Source organism: Vigna umbellata, chromosome 1 (assembly GCF_029865625.1).
Source record: "Vigna umbellata cultivar VRB3 chromosome 1, Vumbellata_1.0, whole genome shotgun sequence".
Classification (NCBI taxonomy): domain Eukaryota; kingdom Viridiplantae; phylum Streptophyta; class Magnoliopsida; order Fabales; family Fabaceae; genus Vigna; species Vigna umbellata.
In genome coordinates, this window is record NC_142165.1 from 57,387,541 (window position 1) to 57,411,727 (window position 24,187).

A 24,187-nucleotide genomic window follows, 5' to 3' on the forward strand; every position below is an offset into this window, starting at 1 on the left:
TCTGGGGTGGTGAGAAACTGTTCAGTTTCCAACGTTCACAGGGTTCTCGGTCTTATGAGTGAGGATATGATTGTTGAATGACATGTTATGTTAATTGATGAGGATTGTGTTTTTAAGTACTGTGGAAGAGAATTCCAAGACAGAATGTCTCGTGGATGGTTATTGAATTGTAAAGTATGAATGTGGGTATCGTGCTAAGCTGGTGTTTATCCTGATATTCTGTGATTACTCATTCTCAAGTAGAGAGGAGTAACTCATGTGTGAGCAGGGCAGGAGGTCCTTTAACCTCAGGGTATCGAGGTAATCTTCACTAGACTAACCTTGTGGGGTAGCTTGATCGGGTCTTGTTGTTTCACCACCACAAGTGCAAGAATGTCTGTAGCTACACATTCATACAATCCGGATGGTCAAGTCAAGTGCTCGGTCTATGCATGAATTATGGTGTTCGGTCATAACTACTTGAGTACTTGATTTGCATATGTTTGCTTGTATTCGATTTTGGTATGTTGTAGTGTTCGGCCTTGCATTGTTTTGACTTGTGAGAAATGTATGTATGTATATATACTTAAATTACATTAACTTACCCTTATTTCCTGTTTTGTCCATGTTCCTGTTCGGTTATTCTCTTGCAATGATCACCTTTGGGTGTGAGCAGAGGTAGAGGAATGCTCGGTGGAGCAAGCTTTGGAGGAAGAAGAAAGACCAACCATTTAGTAGTAATTTACTGTTTAATCTTGTTAATAGTTTTGTATGAACCGTTCAGTTATAATCCTAACTTGGTAATAATCGTTCGGATTATGCACATAGTTTTGGAATAGTGTAGGAATTTTGTAAAGTTTTAAATTTTATGGTTATTTTGTAATAACTATAAGGTTAACTTTATTTCCAGTAACTGTTTTACTATATTATTAAATGATGACTCCTGTATATAGTTTTATGTTATATTTTTGGGATGTTACATCAATAGTATCATAGCAGTTCTTTCCTTAGGAATCCTGTAGGTTTTGAGTGTGCCTTGCTTGTGCTTGTGTACTCTTAGCTATGTATAGTGGTTGTCTTTGTTTTATTGAGTTAGACTGATGGCCTTTTCTCGCTATGTAAATAGAAGATGGCAAATAGATCTCCTCCTTCTCCACCCCACAATCTTGATACGTCCAATGTTTTGAGAATGATGGAGTCAGTGTTGGAAGCAATGCAGCAACAAAATACTGCATTAGTTCATCAACATATTGTAGCTTTGCAACAGTTGGATGCTGTTAGGGTGTCAGTTGAGACATCCCAGAGGAAATATTTGGATTTAATGTTAAGTGGTCGGGCTACAGCGGGTTCTTCTTCCTCCAATCATCCTCAAGAGTGGAGTTTGGAAAGTTTTCTTCAACATCATCCGGCCAAGTTTGATGACAAGTGCAGTCCGGATGAAGTTGACAATTGGTTTCGAGATATGGAACGAATTTACAATGCCAATAGGTGCTCGGATGACAACAGGTTGGCCTATTCCGAGTATTTGCTGACCGAAGAAGCCAGTCATTGGTGGACTACCATGAGGGTGCTACTAGAAAGTAGTGTTACTCCCATCTCATGGGAAGTTTTCAAGAAGTTTTATACCGAATACTTTCCAGACAGTGTTCGGTTTGCTAAGGAAGTGGAATTCCTACAGTTGGTTCAGGGAACCATGTCGGTGTTTGAGTATGCCGACCGGTTTAAGCACCTACTCAGATTCCACACTTTGGCCATGGATGAGGAATGACAGTGTAGAAAGTTTGAAAACGGACTGAGGGGCAATATCAAGTTGGTAGTTGCCGGTTTATGCATCAAGGAGTTTCCCGTTTTTGTAGAAAGAGCAAAAATCTTGGAGAAGACTAAGATAGAGGTTGAAGGAACGCAAAAGCAACAACCAAGAGTGGGAGGGTCTATTTCCGCCAAGAGTGGTCTCAGTCCAAGTAGGACTCCCTATGCTCGATTTCCTTCTACAGGTTCTCGAGGTCAGTCTTCACAGTCCACGGTGTCGTTCGGTCAGTCAAGTTCTGGGGCAGTGAGGTGTTTTATCTATGGAGGTCCTCACTATCAAGTTATGTGTCCTCAAGGGGCTGGTTTCAGAATGTGCAACAGGTGCCAAAGAGAACGGCACTTTGAGAGGGATTGTCCGTTGGGAAGAAGGGCTAGTGGACAGCCACATCAAGCGGGCAGGTTCCAATCAAGAGGTGGTGGTGTTGGTGGAAGGGCGCAGGCTACCGGACGAGTCTACGCACTATCAGGTACCAAGGCAGCAAATTTAGGTAACCTTATCATGATTACTTGTTTGCTGCATGGTATTTCCTGTTGTGTGTTGTTTGATTCGGGGGCAACACATTCCTTCATCTCGAAGGCATGTGTTGAGAAGTTGGGATTGTATGTGGGAGAGCTTTAGTTTGATCTGATGGTGTCAACTCCAGCAGCTGGTGAGGTTAAGACGGCTACTTATTGTGCAAAATTTCCAATAGTGGTTGAGGGTCGTCGGTTCAAAGTGAACCTAATCTGCTTAGCTCTCCAAGGTTTAGAAGTAATTTTAGGAATGAATTGGTTAGCTGTCAATCACATTCTTATAGACTATGGTGAGAAGAAGTTGGTGTTTCCAGAAGAAGAGCAGGAAGAGTCGTTGTAGATCGGTGTGTTAAGGCAAGATATAATGGAAGGTGCTAGTTGCTTCCTAGTGCCATCTCACTTGGAAGGAGTTCAAAATGAACAGCGTTCAAGTCGTTCGGTCCAAGATGAGCGGAGTATAGACCGTTCGGTCGTAAGCGAATTTCTGGACATTTTTCCTGAAGAGGTGCCTAGATTACCTCCTCCAAAAGAAGTGGAATTATCTATTGATCTGGTGTCAGGCGCAGGCTCAGTATCAATAGCTCTAATAGAGCTAGCTGAGCTCAAGAAGCAGATTGAAGATTTAATGGAGAAGCAGTTCATTCGGCCAAGTGCATCTCCGTGGGGTGCTCCTGTGTTCCTGGTTAAGAAGAAAGATGGCAGTTCTCGGCTTTATGTGGATTATAGGCAGTTGAACAAGTTCACCATCAAGAACAAATACCCATTACCAAGGATTGACGATTTGATGGATCAATTGTATGGGGCTACTATGTTTTCCAAGATAGACTTGAGGTCAGGATACCATCAGAATTTGGTTAAGGAGGGTGATGTGCAGAAGACAACCTTCAGGTCTCGGTATGGCCATTATGAGTATGTAGTAATGTTGTTTGGTATTACTAATAGTCCAGCTATATTCATGAATTACATGAACTGTATCTTCAAACCATTCTTAGATAAATTTGTTGTTGTCTGTATAGGTGACATACTTATTTATTCTAAAACTCATGAAAAGCATGATGATCACCTTAGGACAGTAGTCGGTGTGTTAAGGGAGAAGAAGTTGTATGCCAAACTGTCTAAGTGTGAATTCTAGATGGAAGAGGTGCAATTTTTAGGACATGTAATCTCAGTAGGAGGTATCTCTGTGGATCCTACAAAGGTGTAGGTGGTGCTTCAATGGAAGAGACCTTAGTCGGCCACTAAGATAAGGAGTTTTATGGGATTGGAAGGCTACTATAGGCGGTTCATTGAAGGATTTTCTAAGATAGTAGCGTCGTTGACACAATTGACTAGGAACGATCAGCCTTTTGCATGGACTGATCGGTGTGAAGTTAGCTTTCAAGAGCTAAAGCAAAGGTTGATAAGTGCTCCCGTGTTAGTAATTCCGGACACAGGAAAATCTTTTGAAGTTTTCTGTGATGCCTCTTACCAAGGGTTAGGTTGTGTACTGATGCAAGAAGGGAAGGTGGTTTCATATGCTTCAAGAGACAACTTAAAGTTCATGAGAAGAATTACCCCACTCATGACTTGGAGTTGACAGTAGTGGTGTTTGCATTGAAGATATGGAGACATTATCTTTATGGTGCACAGTTCCAAGTATTCAGTGATCATAAAAGTCTTAAATACTTGTTCGATCAGAAGGAACTGAACATGAGGCAAATGAGATGGACGAAATTCTTGAAAGATTATGAGTTTGAACTACTTTACCACCAAGGAAAGGCCAATGTGATGGCTAATGCATTAAGTAGAAAGGATGTTCATGTTTCTGCAATGATGGTCTAAGAGTTGAGTTTGGTTGAAAGTTTCAGAGACTTAAGATTACATTTTGAGTTGGAAGCAAACGGTATAAGGTGTTGCAGTCTTAAGTTGACAAGTGACTTATTAGACCGAGTCAAAGAGAAGCAGTCGACTGATGTGGAAATACAGAAGACTAGGGAGTTGGTCGGTCCAGAACAGGGAAAGGATTTCAGTATAAGGACTGACGGTCTCTTAAGGTTTAGAGGAAGGGTTTGTGTGCCCAATGACGGGGGGTTGAAGAGATCAATTCTTGAGGAAGGACATCAAAGTCGTTTTAGCATGCATCCAGGCATGACTAAAATGTATCAAGACCTCAAAGAATCGTTTTGGTGGTCCGAAATGAAGGGTGATATGGCTTGGTTTTTGTCTTCATGTTTAACATGTCAAAGAGATAAAGTGGAGCATCAAAGACCAGAAGGTTTGTTGCAGCAATTGGAAATTCCTGAGTGGAAATGGGATAGCATTGCTATGGATTTTGTTATCCATTTACCCCAAACGGTCAGAAGTCATGATGTTATCTGGGTGATAGTGGACAGGTTAACTAAAAGTGCTCATTTCCTTGCCATTAACTTGAAGATGTCAATGGCAAAGTTAGCTCAACTCTACATCAAAGAGGTGGTTCGATTACATGAGGTGTCATCCAGTATTATATCCGATCAGGATCCTCGGTTTACGTCTCAGTTTTGGTCATCTCTACAGAGTGAGTTAGGCAGATGTGAATGCAGTGATAATTGACCATGATAATTTTGAAGCATAAATGTCATTATTGCCTTCATTTCATTGACTTGTGATGTCAATGAAGATACTTGAAATAGAAAACATTATTTGAAAAGTAAGAACATTTTTAGCCAATAAGTTATTGATAAAAGCAACAAAACAAGTAAATATTGGTAAAATATGTATAGACCTGAGTTTGTAATTCTAAAAAAGGAGAAGTTGAATATGATCCATTATGGCAACGACCATTGATTTCAAAGAATTTAGATGGGCAAGGACCCAAACCTAGACCATGAACACGTCCATAATGCTCTTGGCTTCCTAAAGCAAGAGCCAATGAATATGAACTTGATATTTCTTTTATTTGAGAGGATGATGTTGTTGTAGATTCATATGCATCAATTTTTTCTTACATATAACATTTAATAAAAGGATAGTGAAACAGAATGTAAGGAAATGGATACCGAGCATTGCAACAAAATATATTCAACGAATGGAAGGGAAAGTATGCAATGGTTCAAAGGGATGCGTGGGAAATGAAAACTGATGTAAACAATGTAGATTTTAAAACTCAAATGCATGTACCATGTATAATGTAGCCTATTAAAATGAAAGATGCACTTAGAGTTCAAAAAGGTAAGAAATAAAAGTCATGCATTCAAACATAAGGTGGACAGAATTGGGTTGCACCAGAAAATAATGCATTGATGCAAGGGAGACAACTACAAGATTTAAACAACTACAGGTTAGATGTTAAAATGAAAATGCATGTGTGGCTGAAAATGTGCAATTAACACCTAATCTTTTCATATTCACAAAGCCAGATGCAGATATGTGAACTTGAGATAAGTTTACGCAATGCAAAATACTAAAGTTAATTTAATGAAGATGGAATGAAGATGCAATAGTTTTAAGAAATCTAGAATCATGAAAAGTAAGAACATTTTTAGCCAATAAGTTATTGATAAAAGCAACAAAACAAGTAAATATTGGTAAAATATGTATAGACCTGAGTTTGTAATTCTAAAAAAGGAGAAGTTGAATATGATTCATTATGGCAACGACCATTGATTTCAAAGATTTTAGATGGGCAAGGACCCAAACCTAGACCATGAACACGTCCACAATGCTCTTGGCTTCCTAAAGCAAGAGCCAATGAATATGAACTTGATATTTCTTTTATTTGAGAGGATGATGTTGTTGTAGATTCATATGCATCAATTTTTTCTTACATATAACATTTAATAAAAGGATAGTGAAACAGAATGTAAGGAAATGGATATCGAGCATTGCAACAAAATATATTCAACGAATGGAAGGGAAAGTATGCAATGTTTAAAGGGATGCGTGGGAAATGAAAACTGATGTAAACAATATAGATTTTAAAACTTAAATGCATGTACCATGTATAATGTAGCCTATTAAAATGAAAGATGCACTTAGAGTTCAAAAAGGTAAGAAATAAAAGTCATGCATTCAAACATAAGGTGGACAGAATTGGGTTGCACCAGAAAATAATGTATTGATGCAAGGGAGACAACTACAAGATTTAAACAAGTGTAGGTTAGATGTTAAAATGAAAATGCATGTATGGCTGAAAATGTGCAATTAACACCTAATCTTTTCATATTCACAAAGCCAGATGCAGATATGTGAACTTGAGATAAGTTTATGCAGTGCAAAATACTAAAGTTAATTTAATGAAGATGGAATGAAGATGCAATAGTTTTAAGAAATCTAGAAATATGAAATTTAATGAAGGATGATGGTTAATCACAAAAAGAATGCTTAGAAATCAAAACCTGGGTTAGAGTAATCTAGAATTTATGTTTATCATTGGTTAATGCAAAGAAAATGAGACAAAGAACCTAAATAGCTAACTGGAAATAATGCTTATACTTAAGACTAGAAATTGAAAATGCATATTATTGTTTATGCAAAGAGAATAGAATCAGAATATGATGAATGTAGAGTTTCTACTCTATCCTAATGAATGCAAATGAAATTGAAGATGCAAGGGACAATGAACCTAGCAATGTTAACTTGATACATCAAAACTGAATGGTTCGTAAAACTACAAGTTAGATGACGTAAGACCTCAAGATAAAATGCCATGTAGAGAAAATACTCATAAATAAATTTAAATGCCTAATGAAACAAACAAATAAAAAAAAACTAGTAAAGATGGAATTGAAACTCATATGTTCAACCTGGCAAAAATTTAAAACCAAAAATCCAAAGAATTAAAAAATGCAACTAAAAACAACAAAATAGAAAAGAATTTTCCAAATAATAAACCAAACAAAGAGTAAAATCTAATTTAGCAATTTGAATGCTTTGAATTCATCCGTCTCTACTTCAAGAAGACATCTTGATTAAGGCATGCCCATTTTGGGGTCATGTAATTCCCAAGAAAGAAACAATTATACACAAAGTTCAATCAATTCAATGCATTTAAAATTTAAATCAAGAACTACTCCTAAGCCCAATATGAAAGCAGAGCAAAGTGGAAATTAAATGAACTAGAACAGAGTTATCTAGATGAAATTTAACCAATGAAATTGGAACGAATAGGATATAAATTGTGTAAGAAAATTAAAAGAAAGCAGTAATACTAATTCTAATTGGCAAGACCAAAGAACAAAGATAAAAACTGAAACTGAAATCAGAGAAAAAGAAAAACACTTGTATTAAATTCAGTAAAGAGAAATGTTGCAAAGATCACACTGATAACAGTTGAAAAACTGTTATTTTCATGCTTAAAGTTGATACTAAAAGCAACCTTTAGACTTAGAAACTAGCTTGAAATCATGCCTTTTGTTTATATTTTCAGAAATAAGAGAGCTGGACAGGTTTATGCTTGATTTAAGTGTTTTTGTGCAGGTTTTGAGGTGAATTTGGTGAAAGAAGTGAAGAATAAGAGAGAGGACATTAGAAAAGACAAGAAAGAGTGCAAAAAGGAGAAGTCGAAGGCACCGCTCAGCGGCAAACTACCGCTGAGCGGCACTCAAGAGGTGGCGTTGGAACCGCTGAGGGGCAAATGGCCGCTGAGGGGAAGAAAGAAGACGCGTAACCACCGCTGAGCGGTAAATGGCGCTGAGCGGCACTTTTTGGGCTTGGGCTTTTGTAATCTTTTGTAACTCTAGATTAGTATATAAGGGCTTGCACGTCCTTTAGTTAGGGATCTTTGGCAGAAACGAGGCAAACACTCTCTCTTTCACCCCTTTGAAGGAGGATCTTGGATGCTCAGGCTACCTCTTCCACTTTATTGGGTTTATTCTTTCATACTTTCATTGTTATTCATCTAGGTTCACCATGAATATGGTGAACTAAACCTTGTATGTTTGTTGGGGAATCAAAGTAATCTCTTGAAGCTCTCATATATGGATTTGTTGAGTACATCTTTGAATTAAGACATATGCTTTCTTTCATCATTAGTTAGGGTTTTTCCTCTTTGCTCAATGCTTGCATTGTTTAACTCATTCTAATGCATGATTATTGGTTTTGTCGATACGGACACGTACGGGGAAGTCTAGATCCGGGGAATTTCTCCCAATATTATACTGACAATATTCTATTGGTTGCCTTTAAGCTCCTGCACTCATGAACTAATCATTAGGAATGCTAGGAATTGTATGAACTATTTGATTAGGGAGAAGCCATCTAGAATGGTACATTAGAGAGTGGCATTAACAATGATGATTTGAATGTTGAATTCCTAAAATATATGAGAGTGGATGAGATGAAATTGACCCCCAACAACATATTCATTCATATATTCCATTGAAAGTGTTTATCTTTTGTCTTTGCCATTGATCAAAATTCATGCATACATGTTTATTTTCTGTCTTGCATTTTAAACTCAAATATTTCGTTTGTAAGTCTTAGTTAATCAAGAAACCACATAACTAAACTAGGCCGTGAGTCCTTTGGGAAGAACGATACTTGGTCTTACCAAGTTTTATTACTTGAACGATTCGGTCATACTTGCCGATTGTGAAACAAGTTTGTGACATCATATTTTGGTGCTTACAAATTTGTCCATCAAGTTTTTGGCGCCGTTGCCGGGGACTCATGGTTTAACTGGTTAATTTGTGTGATTATTGATTACCTTTGACTTTAATTTTGAATTTCTGTTTTTATTTTTTCTGTTTTTATTTTTATTTTATTTTTTTTTTATCTTTTTAGATTTGATTTTTATCTTTTAGGTTAGATTTTATTTTTATCTTTTTAGATTAGATTTTATTTTATTTTATTAGATTTTATTTTTTTATCTTTTTAGGTTAGATTTTATTTTATTCTTATTCTATCTTTTAGGTTAGGTTAGATTTTATTTTATTTTATCTTTTAGATTAGATTTTATTTTTTAGATTAGGTTTTATTCTATTTGATTCTATCTTCTAAATCTTTTATCTTCTTATATCTTTTCAATCTTTATTTTCTTCTATATCTTTTTGTGCTAACAAATCTGTTCTAGGGTTTTGTTTTCTTGTGCATGCAGAAGGCAATTCGAACTAGAAGTAAGAAAACAACAGAACCACTACTTGAACGGCTAGAAGAGAGTAGAAGGAGGAGAAGAATCAGAACGTCCAGAGAACTTTTCCCTTCTCCTGAAACTCTCCTACAATCATCACCACAAGGTTCTGTTCATAGCACAGGGAGTATGGAGAACAATAATAATGCTAGAAGAACTCTTGCAGATTACACTAATCTTGCTGGACCTCAGCACTTCAATAGCATAGCTCGGCCTAGAGTCAATGCAGCCAACATGGAGGTCAAACCAGCATTAATTCAACTGGTAAAGAGTAATCAATTTAATGGGTTATCACATGAAAGCCCATATGAGCACCTTACAACATTTAATGAGATCTGCAATACGGTCAAGATTAATGGGGTGCCAGACGAAGCTATCAAACTTAGCTTGTTTCCTTTCTCATTGGGAGGCAATGCTAAGCTTTGGTTGAACTCTTTTCCAGCAGAAAGTTTCACAGAGTGGGAAGCAGTGGTTACGAAGTTTTTAAACAAATACTTCCCACAATCTAAGGTGACTAAGGGCAAGCAAGAGATATCTTCATTCAAGCAGGGCATGGAAGAATCACTTGGACATGCATGGGACAGATACAAAGGATTGTTACGTAAAACTCCTATGCATGGTTTCAGAGAAGAAGAAGTAGTCCTAACTTTCCTTGGAGGGCTTGGTTCACAAACCAAGATGATACTGAATGCTTCAGCTGGAGGCAATATCAAATGGAAGACTCCAGAGGAAGCAACTGAAATTATTGAAAATATGGCTACTAGTGACAACGAACTCAATATTGAAAAAGGAGACTTTCATCAAAGGGAGTTGTTACCATTACATGATGCTCTGCTAGAACAAAATAAAACTCTCTTTCAACAGCTTGAGGAAGTAACCATGAAACTTTCTCGAATACCACAGGGAATACAACAGGTCTCAATGGTTCAAGAACGACAAAAATGGCAGATGCAAGTTACTCCAGTTGAGAAAACAACAAAGCTTGAAGAGACTTTCCAGAGATTCTTGAAGACAAATGCGTCCTATTGTCATAATGTGGATGTTGCATTTAAAAAAATGGAGGTTCATGTTGAGAGAATAGTTGACGAAATTAAACAGGATAATCTTGGAAAGGAGTGCAAAACTGTTGTGACTAGAAGTGGTAGAGTGTTAGAGGAGAGACAAAAAGAGAGAGAGGAGAAAGAAAATGAGAGTGAGAGTGAAAAAGAATGAAAGAGATAGAAAAACCCGTGAAAGAGAAGAGGAGAGCTGTCACCATCTCCCAATCTACCCCAAGGGGTGGAAGAGAAACCAATGGATTTCACAGATTTATTCAAAATGGTTGATAATGAAGCTCCTTGGGAACAAATTCTACAGAAAATAGCAGTTTACACCAAATCAGATGAAGGAACCTCTACAAAAAGAAGACGTAGAGAGGATGAGGAAGAAAAGTGTATAACTGTTAAGAAAGAATCATTCCCACCAAAAGCAGCAGATCCAGGCAGTTTTTCTATCCCTTGCATTATAGGGAAGAAAAAGGTAAAGAAAGCTCTCCTTGATTTAGGCTCAAGTGTTAACTTGATGCCTTATTCTCTATTGGAGCAAATTGGCCATGTTGAAATAAAACCTGTAAAGGTTAATCTTGTAATGGCTGATGGATCTTCAAAGGAGCCATGTGGGATTGCAGAAGACATTGTAGTTTGTGTTGGCAAACTTCAGTTCTTGGCAGACTTTGTGGTGATGAAGATGGAAACTGAGAAAATACCTTTCATACTTGGAAGGCCGTTTATGAAAACGGCTAGGGCTATCATTGATGTGAATGAAGGTATAGTGGTTCTCCAAGACAGAGAGGAGAGAGTGGTGGTGGATGTGTTCAAAGATGAGATACAAGCAAAGGAGGAAGAAGCCAGTTATAAAGCTGCATTTCGAGATGCACCCATAACTAGAGGTAAAAATAAAAATCTTAAGGTTTCTGATAACCATTGTTTGTATTTTCAGGCACCCAAGGTAGAAGAGATTGGAAAAGGAGAAGAAGTTCCTAGAGACTGGAAAAAATTAAGACTCCAACTTGGCACACCTGTAAGACTCAAGAACAAGTTGTGGGTTATTAAAGGCTTTAAAGAGAAGGAGATGATAGAGATAGAGTCTCCATATTCAAGAGTATGCAAAGCCACTTCCTTATCCAAAGAGTTATTCAAGGAAGGAGAAAGAAAAGCAGTTGGAAAGATTCATGGAACTGTTTAAGAAGTTGGAGATCACTATACCATTCTCTGAAGCATTGCAACAGATGCCAGCATATGCAAAATTTTTGAAGGAACTTCTCACAAAGAAACACAAGTACATTGAGAAGGAAACTATCAATATACAGGGCAATTGCAGTGCAATCATACAGAAACTACCTCCTAAACTTAAAGACCCAGGAAGCTTCACCATTCCATGTACCATAGGAGATGTGAAAGTTGGAAGAGCATTGATTGATTTGGGAGCTAGCATTAATCTAATGCCGCTATCCATGTGCAGAACAATTCAGGGGTTGGAAATTAAACCAACCAGAATGGCTCTTCAATTGGCAGACAGGTCTCTTAAATATCCATATGGAGTGGTTGAAGATGTTCTAGTGAAGGTTGACAAATTTGTATTCCCAGTAGATTTCATTGTGATGGAGATGGAAGGAGCTAGTGATGTTCCTCTTATTCTGGGGAGACCTTTTATGAAGACTGCTAGAGTTTTGATTGATGTGGAGAGTGGTAAGCTTAAATTGAGAGTTGATGATGAGGAAGTTACTTTTGATGTATCCAAGGCCATGACGTATCCAAACGATGACAAAGCATGCTTTCAATTTGATGAACTTGATGAAGTTTGTATGGTTCAAGAAAGAATGGTGCGTAATATTTCACCATTGGAAAAAACGCTCATTGATGCATGTGAAGATTTGGATGAAGAAGAAGAGAAATTGATCGATGAATGTCTGATGGACTTGGAAACATTGAAAAAGGGTCCAGAGGAAGATCCAATATTTGAAACAATTGATAAGGAAGAAACAATCAAAGCACAGTCGCCAGAATTGAAAAGATTGCCATCACATTTGAAATATGTGTTTCTAGAAGAGGGTGGAACAAAGCCAGTCATCATCAACAACTCTTTATCTTTACAAGAAGAAGAGCAGTTGATAGAAATTCTGAAAGCCAACAAAGAAGCAATTGGGTGGTCAATATCAGATCTCAAAGGTATTAGCCCAACTTATTGTATGCACAGGATTTTTATGGAAGAGGACTATAAACCAAGTGCTCAACCGCAGAGAAGGTTAAATCCTGTCATGAAGGAGGTGGTCAGAAAAGAAGTGTTGAAACTGCTAGAAGCTGGTATCATCTATCCAATCTCTGACAGTGAATGGGTGAGTCCAGTACAGGTGGTTCCAAAGAAAGGAGGGATGACAGTAATTTATAATGATAAGAATGAACTTATTCCTACTCGGACAGTTACTGGCTGGCGCATGTGCATTGATTACAAGAAGCTGAATAAAGCTACCAGGAAAGATCATTTTCCTCTTCCCTTCATGGATCAGATGCTAGAAAGGTTATCAGGGCAGGCTTTCTATTGTTTTCTGGATGGATATTCTGGATATAATCAAATTGTGGTAGATCCAAAAGACCAGGAGAAGACGGCTTTTACTTGTCCTTTTGGTATCTTTGCATATAGAAAGATGCCTTTTGGATTATGTAATGCTCCAGCTACGTTTCAGAGGTGTATGCAGGCAATCTTTTCTGATCTTTTAGAAAAATGTATTGAAGTATTCATGGATGACTTCTCAGTTTTTGGAAATTCTTTCCAAAGATGTTTAGCTAATTTGAACACTGTCCTCAAAAGATGTGTTCAGACAAATCTGGTTCTGAATTGGGAGAAATGTCATTTCATGGTAACTGAAGGGATTGTACTGGGGCATAAAATCTCTGCTAAAGGAATTGAGGTGGATAAAGCCAAAGTAGAAGTCATTGAGAAACTGCCTCCCCCAACAGATGTAAGGGGGATTAGGAGTTTTCTTGGTCATGCTGGGTTCTATAGAAGATTCATCAAAGATTTCTCAAAAATTGCTAAACCATTGAGTAATCTTTTGATGAAGGATGCGCCTTTTGTGATGAACGAAGATTGTCTGAAAGCTTTTGATATATTGAAGAAGAAGCTAGTGTCAGCTCCAGTAATTGTAGCACTAGATTGGAATCAAAATTTTGAATTAATGTGTGATGCAAGTGATTATGCATTGGGAGTTGTTCTCGGCCAACGGAAGGAACAAAAGTTTCATCCAATCTATTATGCTAGCAAGGTGCTGAATGATGCTCAATTGAATTATGCTACTACAGAGAAAGAGTTTCTTGCCATTGTATATGCTCTAGAGAAATTTAGACCCTATCTTATTGGGTCTAAGGTGATTGTCTATACAGATCATGCAGCTATCAAATATTTGTTGACAAAACCAGATTCTAAGCCACGTCTGATTAGATGGGTACTACTATTACAAGAATTTGATGTAGAAATCCGTGATAAGAAAGGAAGTGAGAACTTAATTGCTGATCATTTGTCACGGTTAGTCAACAATGAGGTCACTAGCAAGGAGTCTGCAATCTGGGAATCTTTTTCAGATGAATCACTCATGTATATTCAGCAGAGGCCCTGGTTTGCTGATATGGCCAATTTCAAAGCTGCAAGAGTCATGCCAGAAGATTTAACTTGGCAACAGAGAAAGAAATTTCTACATGATGCCAAGCAGTTTGTATGGGATGATCCGTATTTGTTCAAAATTGGAGCGGATAATCTTCTAAGGAGATGTGTTACAAATGAAGAAGCAGAAGGAATTCTCTGGCATTGTCATGATTCACCTTATGGAGGACATTTTAATGGAGAAAGAACAGCAGCAAAAGTCCTTCAATCAGGATTCTATTGGCCAACTTTATTTAAGGATGCTCATAATCATGCTAGGAATTGTGACAAATGTCAAAGAGCAGGGACAATCACTAAACGTCATGAGATGCCTTTACAAGGTATTTTAGAGGTTGAGGTCTTTGATTGTTGGGGTATTGACTTTGTTGGACCCTTCCCTCCATCTTTCAACAATGAATATATTTTGGTAGCGGTGGATTATGTGAGTAAATGGGTGGAAGCATTGGCTTGTCCTAAAAATGATGCTAGCACGGTAATTAAATTCCTGAAGAGGCAGATATTCTCACGTTTTGGCACTCCAAGAGTGTTGATCAGTGATGGAGGATCTCATTTTTGCAATTATCAGCTAGAGAAAGTACTCAAACACTATGGAGTAAAGCATAAGGTAGCTGCACCTTATCATCCACAAACCAATGGCCAAGCTGAGGTGTCTAACAGGGAGATAAAAAGAATCCTGGAAAAGACTGTGACTTCATCCAGAAAGGATTGGTCTCTCAAATTGGATGATGCTCTTTGGGCTTATAGGACAGCAATGAAGACGTCTATGGGATTATCACCATTTCAACTAGTCTATGGGAAAGCATGCCATTTGCCAGTTGAACTGGAGCATAGAGCATTATGGGCTTTGAAATTCTTGAATTTTGATCCTTATGACACTCAATGCACCCGCAGACGGCAGATTTTGGAGCTTGAAGAAATGCGCTTACATGCATATGATTCATCCAAGGCTTACAAAGACAAAATGAAATTTTATCATGACAGGAAGTTGGTGAATAGAGTTTTCAATCCAGGACAACAGGTATTATTGTTCAATTCAAGATTGAAGATATTTCCTGGGAAGCTGAAGTCAAAATGGACAAGACCATTTGTGATAAAAGAAGTGCATCCGCATGGAGCAATTGAAATCTTTAATCCATCTGATGATCCGCAGAGAAGTTGGGTGGTAAATGGTCAACGTCTCAAGCCCTATCTAGGGGGAGAGGTGCAACAATTGTCCACCATGATGTTGTTGGTGGATCCTTGAAAGTTTGGGTCAGGCTCGGGACGTTAAACAAGCGCTTACTGGGAGGCAACCCAGTACTTTGTAAGTTGTTTTTGTTTTTAGATTAGGGTTTAATGTACTCTATTGAACACCTGGTTTGTTATGATGGTTTGCTATTAACTGTGATTGTGTGATAAGTAATGCTTGATGATGCTTATTGATTGATTGATGTTGAGATGATGTGCACATTAAAATGCTTATACAGGTGATTCACAAGCTTTGTGAACAAATGCATAATATCATGATTGTGATTGTGAAATTAAGCAAGATGTGCATGTCAAATGTGAATGAGCTTATATGTGAGGTTTTGAGCTCCAGAGTTATTATTGTTGAATGCTATTACTTTGAAAGCATGAATGATTTTGCCCAGGTTTTCTATGATTGAATCAATTGCTTGTTTTGCATCATATGATCAAGGCCGTGTTGTTGAAACCCATTTTATTGGCCAAATTCATAAAGTTAGCCTACTAAAAGAGAACACGTTGTGTTCTATCCTTTGAACCCTTAGCCTTAAATATACACTGAACACCCTTGATTGAAAATCTTTACCTTGAGTTAAGTAGAAGATCTTGTGTGGTATTGTTAAATGTTCAAGTTTGGGGTTATTGGGGAAACATGAAAAAGGAAAAAGCATTGAGCTAACAGCTAAAAAGTAAGAATATGCAAAAGAAAAGAAAAGAAAAAGAAGCAAAGCTCAATGCAAATGCAAAAGCAAAGGCAAAAGAAAGTTGGGAATGAATAAGAAGATTGTGTTGTTATGATTCTCTTAACTCAAGGATTTTGTGATCCAGAAAAACCAATTTTCTTGTTAGCCCAGCCACATTATAAGCCATTGAAAAGTCCTTGTGATGATGCATGCTTGTGAATGTATTTGATTGTGGTTAAATGAAAGGCAAAGTTGATTCATGTGACATTGTGATAGTGGAGTGAATGAGTGAAACACTTTACCTCTTATACACTTGTGTGTTGAGTGAAACACTTTACCTAGTGAGGAAATATTCCATAAGCACATGAACATCCATGCTTAATTGATTGATCATTCATGAAAAATAGCATTTGTTGGAATTTAAATGACTTTGTGAACACTAAAGCATGTGCACATCTTGATTGAACTCTTGGTCTTAAGTTTGAGTGAAGTTATTACTTATCTTGAAAAGAGGATTTTGAATGAGTAAACCATCATATGAATTGGTTGGAGATGGAGTTACATTTTATTTGCTTGAGGACAAGCAAAGTTCTAAGTTTGGGGTTGTGATAACAGTTGAAAAACTGTTATTTTCATGCTTAAAGTTGATACTAAAAGCAACCTTTAGACTTAGAAACTAGCTTGAAATCATGTCTTTTGTTTATATTTTCAGAAATAAGAGAGCTGGACAGGTTTATGCTTGATTTAAGTGTTTTTGTGCAGGTTTTGAGGTGAATTTGGTGAAAGAAGTGAAGAATAAGAGAGAGGACATTAGAAAAGACAAGAAAGAGTGCAAAAAGGAGAAGTCGAAGGCACCGCTCAGCGGCAAACTACCGCTGAGCGGCACTCAAGAGGTGGCGTTGGAACCGCTGAGGGGCAAATGGCCGCTGAGGGGAAGAAAGAAGACGCGTAACCACCGCTGAGCGGTAAATGGCGCTGAGCGGCACTTTTTGGGCTTGGGCTTTTGTAATCTTTTGTAACTCTAGATTAGTATATAAGGGCTTGCACGTCCTTTAGTTAGGGATCTTTGGCAGAAACGAGGCAAACACTCTCTCTTTCACCCCTTTGAAGGAGGATCTTGGATGCTCAGGCTACCTCTTCCACTTTATTGGGTTTATTCTTTCATACTTTCATTGTTATTCATCTAGGTTCACCATGAATATGGTGAACTAAACCTTGTATGTTTGTTGGGGAATCAAAGTAATCTCTTGAAGCTCTCATATATGGATTTGTTGAGTACATCTTTGAATTAAGACATATGCTTTCTTTCATCATTAGTTAGGGTTTTTCCTCTTTGCTCAATGCTTGCATTGTTTAACTCATTCTAATGCATGATTATTGGTTTTGTCGATACGGACACGTACGGGGAAGTCTAGATCCGGGGAATTTCTCCCAATATTATACTGACAATATTCTATTGGTTGCCTTTAAGCTCCTGCACTCATGAACTAATCATTAGGAATGCTAGGAATTGTATGAACTATTTGATTAGGGAGAAGCCATCTAGAATGGTACATTAGAGAGTGGCATTAACAATGATGATTTGAATGTTGAATTCCTAAAATATATGAGAGTGGATGAGATGAAATTGACCCCCAACAACATATTCATTCATATATTCCATTGAAAGTGTTTATCTTTTGTCTTTGCCATTGATCAAAATTCATGCATACATGTTTATTTTCTGTCTTGCATTTTAAACTCAAATATTTCGTTTGTAAGTCTTAGTTAATCAAGAAACCACATAACTAAACTAGGCCGTGAGTCCTTTGGGAAGAACGATACTTGGTCTTACCAAGTTTTATTACTTGAACGATTCGGTCATACTTGCCGATTGTGAAACAAGTTTGTGACATCATATTTTGGTGCTTACAAATTTGTCCATCACACACATAGAATCATTTTCACTCCTCGAGGTGACTTTGCACTCTTCAAGGACTGATATCCGCTCTGCTCACAAATTTGGACCAGAATTCGTCCTACTATAAACTAATGTTACACGAACTAAAGAGAAAAGGAGAAGAATGAAAGACTATCTACAACTTCAGATTACATGCATGATGAGTGCATATTTATGCCCACATTTATGCTTTAAAATTAAATTTTTGATGAAATTCGTTGTGCTTGAATGATTGATTTAAAGAGGATTTGTGATGATTTGATATATTGTGTTTGGAATTAAAAGAGACTTAAAAAGTGATTTTAATTGCATAAATTATTCTTGGAAATTCTTACGTTTATTTGTGCAGCTGAAATTATAAGTTTTATTGGTCCAAATGGTAATTCAAGGCCCAAAATCAGGTTTTATTTGGAAAATAATGTACAGATGGGCCAAACAGAAAGACTTTACCTTTGCACCTCCTAAACTCTCTACATACACTCCTATTTCTGAAACAGGCCAACAACAAAGCCTAAACACTAAGCCTTTTCTCCTACACCCCCCTAAGTTTCCTGTTCCTACCCCTCCTAAGTCAAACTCCACCAGATTCTGCCACGTGTCCAAATCCTCCAAACACATATCTAACCATTAAGAAAATGCCACGTCAATAATCCTCTACACACCAAATAGACCAACCACATCCTGCCACATCACCCCCCTCTGCCACATCATCATATTCTCCCTAGAAACCCTAATTCCCAAATCCAAACCCTAGCCACCTATGGTGCCGTCCGCCGCTGCCGCGCAACCTCCACGGCCACCGTTCATCTCCTTCTTTCTCACCGGCGCATCAACGGACCACCACTCCCGCCACCACAGCACCTCAACCATGTCGCCCCTTCACCGAACGATCACCATCTTCCTCGTGAGATCCGCCGCTTCACCCAACACCATCGTCAACCTTCACGCCATCGCCATCCTTTCTGTCACGTGCAAACAAGTGTCACCATCGCACCATCAAATCGCGTCCGTCACTCACGTGCCACTACCATGCCGCGACCTCCATCATCAATCTCTATCTCTGATCGCGACATCACCTCGCGGGACACCTTGCCGCCTCCACGCCACTCGCGCCTTGCCACTACAGCATCGTTGCTACGATTCACGTTCATCACCATCAACACCATCGCGAGTTCTTCATCACCCCAACAATCGTGATCCTACCTGCATCAGAAACACAACTCACGAGAATCACCCAAACCTCAAGCTGCCATTGCACAATAACCACCTTCATCATCCTTCGCCTTCAAAGCGCCACCCAAATAGTCATCGCGTCGTTGTAATCACAGACAAGAACTAAGAAGGGCTTTCAATTCGCCAAGTAGCGGTGTAACAAGAGGAAGAAGTCGTGCCCATGAGAATTTCTCGCGTCTTCGCACATGACGGCTCAAGAGTTTTCCCTTTTCCCCAATTTGCTGAAACCCTAATTTTGGGTGGAGAAGGAGATTGACACATGGTGGGCATTCTTTGGGCGCATCCTTTCTCTAGTCAAAGCTGGTCAACAGGGGTTCTATTGTAATTTTGGAGAATTCTGAAGGGGCTAAAGTGCAGATAGAGGAAATTTCAATTATGTGTAATTTTGGAAATTCAAAAAAGCTAAAAGATAAAATTCAGTTGTTGAATTAATTTAATTTGGGAATATCAACAGAAAATATCTTCCAAATAATGTTATAATTATCTAAATCTTTTAGTTATTTGGAAGATATAAGATAAAAGATTATATCAACTGAATATTCAGAGTCCAAGCCCAATCAAACCCTATATAAAGAGACCTAGGGGAGGCAGAAAAGGGACTTCACTTCATTCATTCATTCACTACTTCTCTCTCTCTCTTATTTCATCTTGTATTCAACTCCATTCATGGAGAGCTAAGCATCTAGGGCTATTCTGCTGTAATTCCATTATGGATTCTGAGGTTAGATTGAGTTAATGCAATTGTTTATTTTGATTATTGATTTAAGTTGTTCTCTCTCTATGTCTTTCATCTCTCTATCAAATTAAAAGAAAATATTTTTGCATCATAATGTGTTTGAATCTACATGCATATTGATTATATGAGTTCTAGGGTTTCTAGGTTTAATTGTGAATCTACTTTGATTTAATTTAGGAACTTTCATATGATTAAATGGTTTTTACTATCAATTGAGAATGTACTTTGATTGATTAGTAATAATTTCAACTATATTCAATTGAGAATTTACTTTGATTGGTTAGCTTTTAATTTGGTTAGGAGATTTAAGACTAGACATGATTAAACACAATAGGATTTGATTGAGAATGTACTTTGGTTGAATTCATTGTGAATAATCTAGAAAGGTTTTGCATTTGATTGAGAATTTACTTTGGTTAAATGCATGATCGCCCTCAAATTAATTAAGAATGTACTTTAATTAATTTGAAACTTAAATAATAATCAATTGAACAATTATCTGTGAATAACCGATGATGAATCTATCTTGGAAAAGTAGTGGAATTAGCCTGTTTGATCATAACTGTTTTTAAGTTTCTTATTTGTTTTTTAAACCTTCTCCAAATATCATTTTTATTCTTGAACATTGCATTGCATTCATAAGATTCAAATATTAAAAGGCAATTCTGTATTCGTTGGGAGACGACTCAGGGTTACTTTAACACTATCTACTTTCTTGAATACTACTTGGCAATACTGAAGTTGCCTTGAAAAGTAGTATTAATTTGATAGCTTCAACGACAACCTATCAACGCACATTGAACTTTTCAAAAGAAAAGGAAAAAAATGAGGAAGATGATTCTCATTTTTGTTTCAATTGTTTAGCAATTGATTATCAAAGTGACACATCTAGCCCCAAGAGTCAAGCTCTACTGTTGTGTCATCAAATGAATTATATAAGTTTTAATAGGAAACACAGATCAAGTATAACATGTAGAGTGCAAATGATTCATACGAAAAGAAAATGAAGAAAACCTAACCTAGGCAGGGGAGTCCAAAAGCAGTAAGGTAATAAGCAAGAATGGAAAAATGAGTGTAGAATTTGTCATTTAGTTGAATTTAAGTTACACCAATTTCTCTTGCCTCATCACCCACAAAAGCTCCATTTGTCTTCTTGTGGGCAGCTATTCAAACTTCTCCTTTACTAACTTTGTGTCCATACTCTCTTTCTTAGGAAAATGATCATTATGCATATTAAGTATGTGATCAATATAATGAAAAATTTAAAACTGAAGAACAATAAGGCTTTACCATTTCTTCCCTCTTCCTTGCAATGCTCTTAGACCCCCTTATGTGAGCAAGAGTTTGCTTTGTCCTATTGTGCTTATTTTTCAGCGCAAATTTCTAACATTGTCATAAAAAATTTATTAGATTTTAACACAATCTTATCTAGACAGAAATATAGGTATTAATTTGTTCTTTCATTAAGCCGATAGTTAACAAAAGAAGCCCAATGATCTTTATCTATCCTTTTGGAGCCATCTCAATCATTTCATGTCTACTACGCTTACCATCATCTCTTTGTTGCCAAAATTCTTTCCTACAATCTCTCCATTTATGATTAAGAGCTTTCAAGATGTAATTTATATGAAAATCGAAATTGACTGCAAACTTTGCCTTAAAAAAAAGTGAATCAAAATTAACCACAACTATCCAATAACCGAATTGTAAATCCAAGTCAAACAAGGTTGATCAAAGTTAAACTTAAGAGTCACACATAAGAGTCATATCATATATCCAAGTCAAACAAGGTTGATCAAAGTTAAACTTAATAGATATAAAATTTTTAAGACAAGTTCTTCAACAGTAAGTAGAGTTGGAAGGGTGTTAGGATACAAAGTTATTCCAATTTTTACTTTATGGACTGAACTCAAACATGAATTTATATAGTTCTCTGAATTTGCAAATTGAAACGTATATGAAGTTGGAGTTCATTTTTTGTTTCATTTTGAGGTTGACTTTGAGGTGTGTACCATTTTGATAATTCACAATTGAAAGGAATTTATATAGTTTGTTGGATTTAACTTATGAATATTAGTCTTATTAGAGAATTATTAGAGAAGAAGTGTCACCATGTATTTGTTATATTTAGAATATGCTTATTAAACACATTCCAAAGTGTCATCATGTATTTGTTAATATATAAGGAGAAGGAGAAGTTTATTAAGATAGTTAGAGTATAAGTGGGTTAGTTGGTTGGTTTGAACGGTTAATTAATTATAATATATAAATAAGGAAGATGGATTGTGCAAATTTAGATTTGTTATTGTAAATTGAGTATTGGATCTTTGTTATTCTTGTTTACTAGATTTTCTTTTGTCTACCTATGATCACTTTTTCACTTTTCATTACTTACTGGAACAAAGATTGCAACCAACCTAGATTTAAAGTTTGGGGAACCAACTAACTCTATGCTAATGAATATATCAACCAACTAACGCTTAGTTTGATAATGTTTGACGATGGTTATTGTTGGAGTGACTTACCCTTGGGGAGAACATAGGGTCTTAGAGGTTGTTTGATGTTAGCATCGTTGCTTTTTGAAATAAAAGATTAGATTAGAGATTGATTGACTAGCTTAACATGTTTTAAAATGGGTTTTGGTAAATGTGATAAAATCATAATTTGACTTGATGATTGAGTTTTAAATATATTGGTATTGATGTTTTGATGTTTATTTTATTAGCTTATATTGTTTGTTTATGTTTGTGTTATAATAATATAACTCGTGTTATTATACGAGAGCAATTAATTTCTATAAATATACCCGTTAATGAGGAAAACAGTAAGAATTAATGAGTGTTGGGGAACACTTTTGGATTTATTGTACAACTTTGTTTATTTAATAATGTAATTATTTTCGTAATTTCATTTGAAAGGTTTAAATTTTGACTATGATTTTATCTGATTCAAATTAAATGAATAAGTTTTTCTGTTTTTTTCAATTTAAAAAGATTTTAAATTTTTAACTTCCACAACTTAGAAAGTTTTATAACTTAAATTTGGGGTGTTATATAACCTTTTGTGGATTAAAAGAAAATAAATGAACATGGTCTGAGTCACTATAAAACTAAAATGTTCATTAGATTTTTATATTAAGTTATCTCTCTAAGCCATTCTCTTAAGACTTTGCAAAAATGTTAGTGAACCTGTTTCTAACACTATTAAACATGTGCTTTCAATGTCTAACTAGACTAGCTTGCGGAAATTTTCCAAAACTTTCTAAAGTTCTATTCAAACCCTCCATCTTTTCACTACATTAAAGCATCAAATTAGCTTTCAAATAATAGAATTGACCAAAATACGACATTATTAAAGTGACACAAAAAAGTTATTTTTTTTAAAAGGTAAAAATGTAAAATTATTTTTAAATTTAATTTAATATCATGTAAAATGTGTACACAACGCTTACTACAATAATACCGTTGGTTTAGCTACTCTAAGCCACATTAACTTCATAATTATTAAAAGTATTTATGTTAGTATCAAATTAACATCGTCTAGTAACATCAGTTTAATGTTGTACACTAATAAAGTTCGGTTAGCTAATTCTAAGCCAATGCTAATATTTCTAACTTTTGTTCATGATAAATAAAAACATTTGTGTTAGACTCAATTAACTAAATAAATATTAGAAATAAAGAAGGTTAGTGTTAGCCTAATTAACACTAATATTATTTATTTATAGTATTTCTATACAGGTAATTTAACCTGACTAGATTAATACCAATTTTATTTATTTATTTAAATTAGTATTAATTAAAAAGGTAGTTAAGAAAAAGATAATAAATATTCACTATTGAACTTAATAATAAATATTTACGTGTGAACTTAATAACAAAATAATAACTAGTTATTGAACATTGAATTTTTTCCATACATATATAGAAAATTTATGAGCAATTAAAATATTGAATACCTAAATTATTATTTAATGGATCTCATTTTAGACCCATTTCATATTTTATTGCTTCACTAAAGACTTTTTAACTTTTCATCTATTTTAATAATATGATTGTTCCTTAAATATTTTGGCTTGATTTTTTATCTAACTTAGAATGGGAAGGATTTTACAACTAAGATGAAATTAATGTATAAATCATTGATATTGTAGATTAACTTTATACATATGTTCAATTCATTATATTCTCTTTTGATATGGACTTTAATAAAAAAAAATTCAGACAATTTTTTTAATAATCATATTTTTTTTTTATATATAACAATGGAATAGTATATGAAGAGTGAAA

The 24,187-nt window shown here is 36.0% G+C and overlaps 1 protein-coding gene across 1 annotated transcript; it reads left to right on the forward strand.

Moving 5' to 3' along the window:
- The first annotated feature begins 1,108 nt into the window (after window positions 1–1,108).
- Window positions 1,109–2,641, forward strand: LOC124820623 (uncharacterized). The gene is made up of 3 exons (XM_047292359.1): window positions 1,109–1,698; window positions 1,756–2,276; window positions 2,433–2,641. Exons 1-3 carry the CDS (start codon window positions 1,109–1,111, stop codon window positions 2,639–2,641), a joined length of 1,320 nt encoding a protein of 439 aa, XP_047148315.1.
- Window positions 2,642–24,187: the final 21,546 nt, after the last annotated feature.

Excerpts from the sequence above, each read along its gene's own strand:
- LOC124820623 (XM_047292359.1), top strand. The coding sequence starts at position 1,109 with ATGGCAAATAGATCTCCTCCTTCTCCACCCCACAATCTTGATACGTCC. Across the intron at positions 1,699-1,755 it reads GTGTTTGAGTATGCCGACCG|AAAGTTTGAAAACGGACTGA; the intron begins GTTTAAGCACCT and ends ATGACAGTGTAG. Across the intron at positions 2,277-2,432 it reads TACCAAGGCAGCAAATTTAG|CAGCTGGTGAGGTTAAGACG; the intron begins GTAACCTTATCA and ends TGTCAACTCCAG.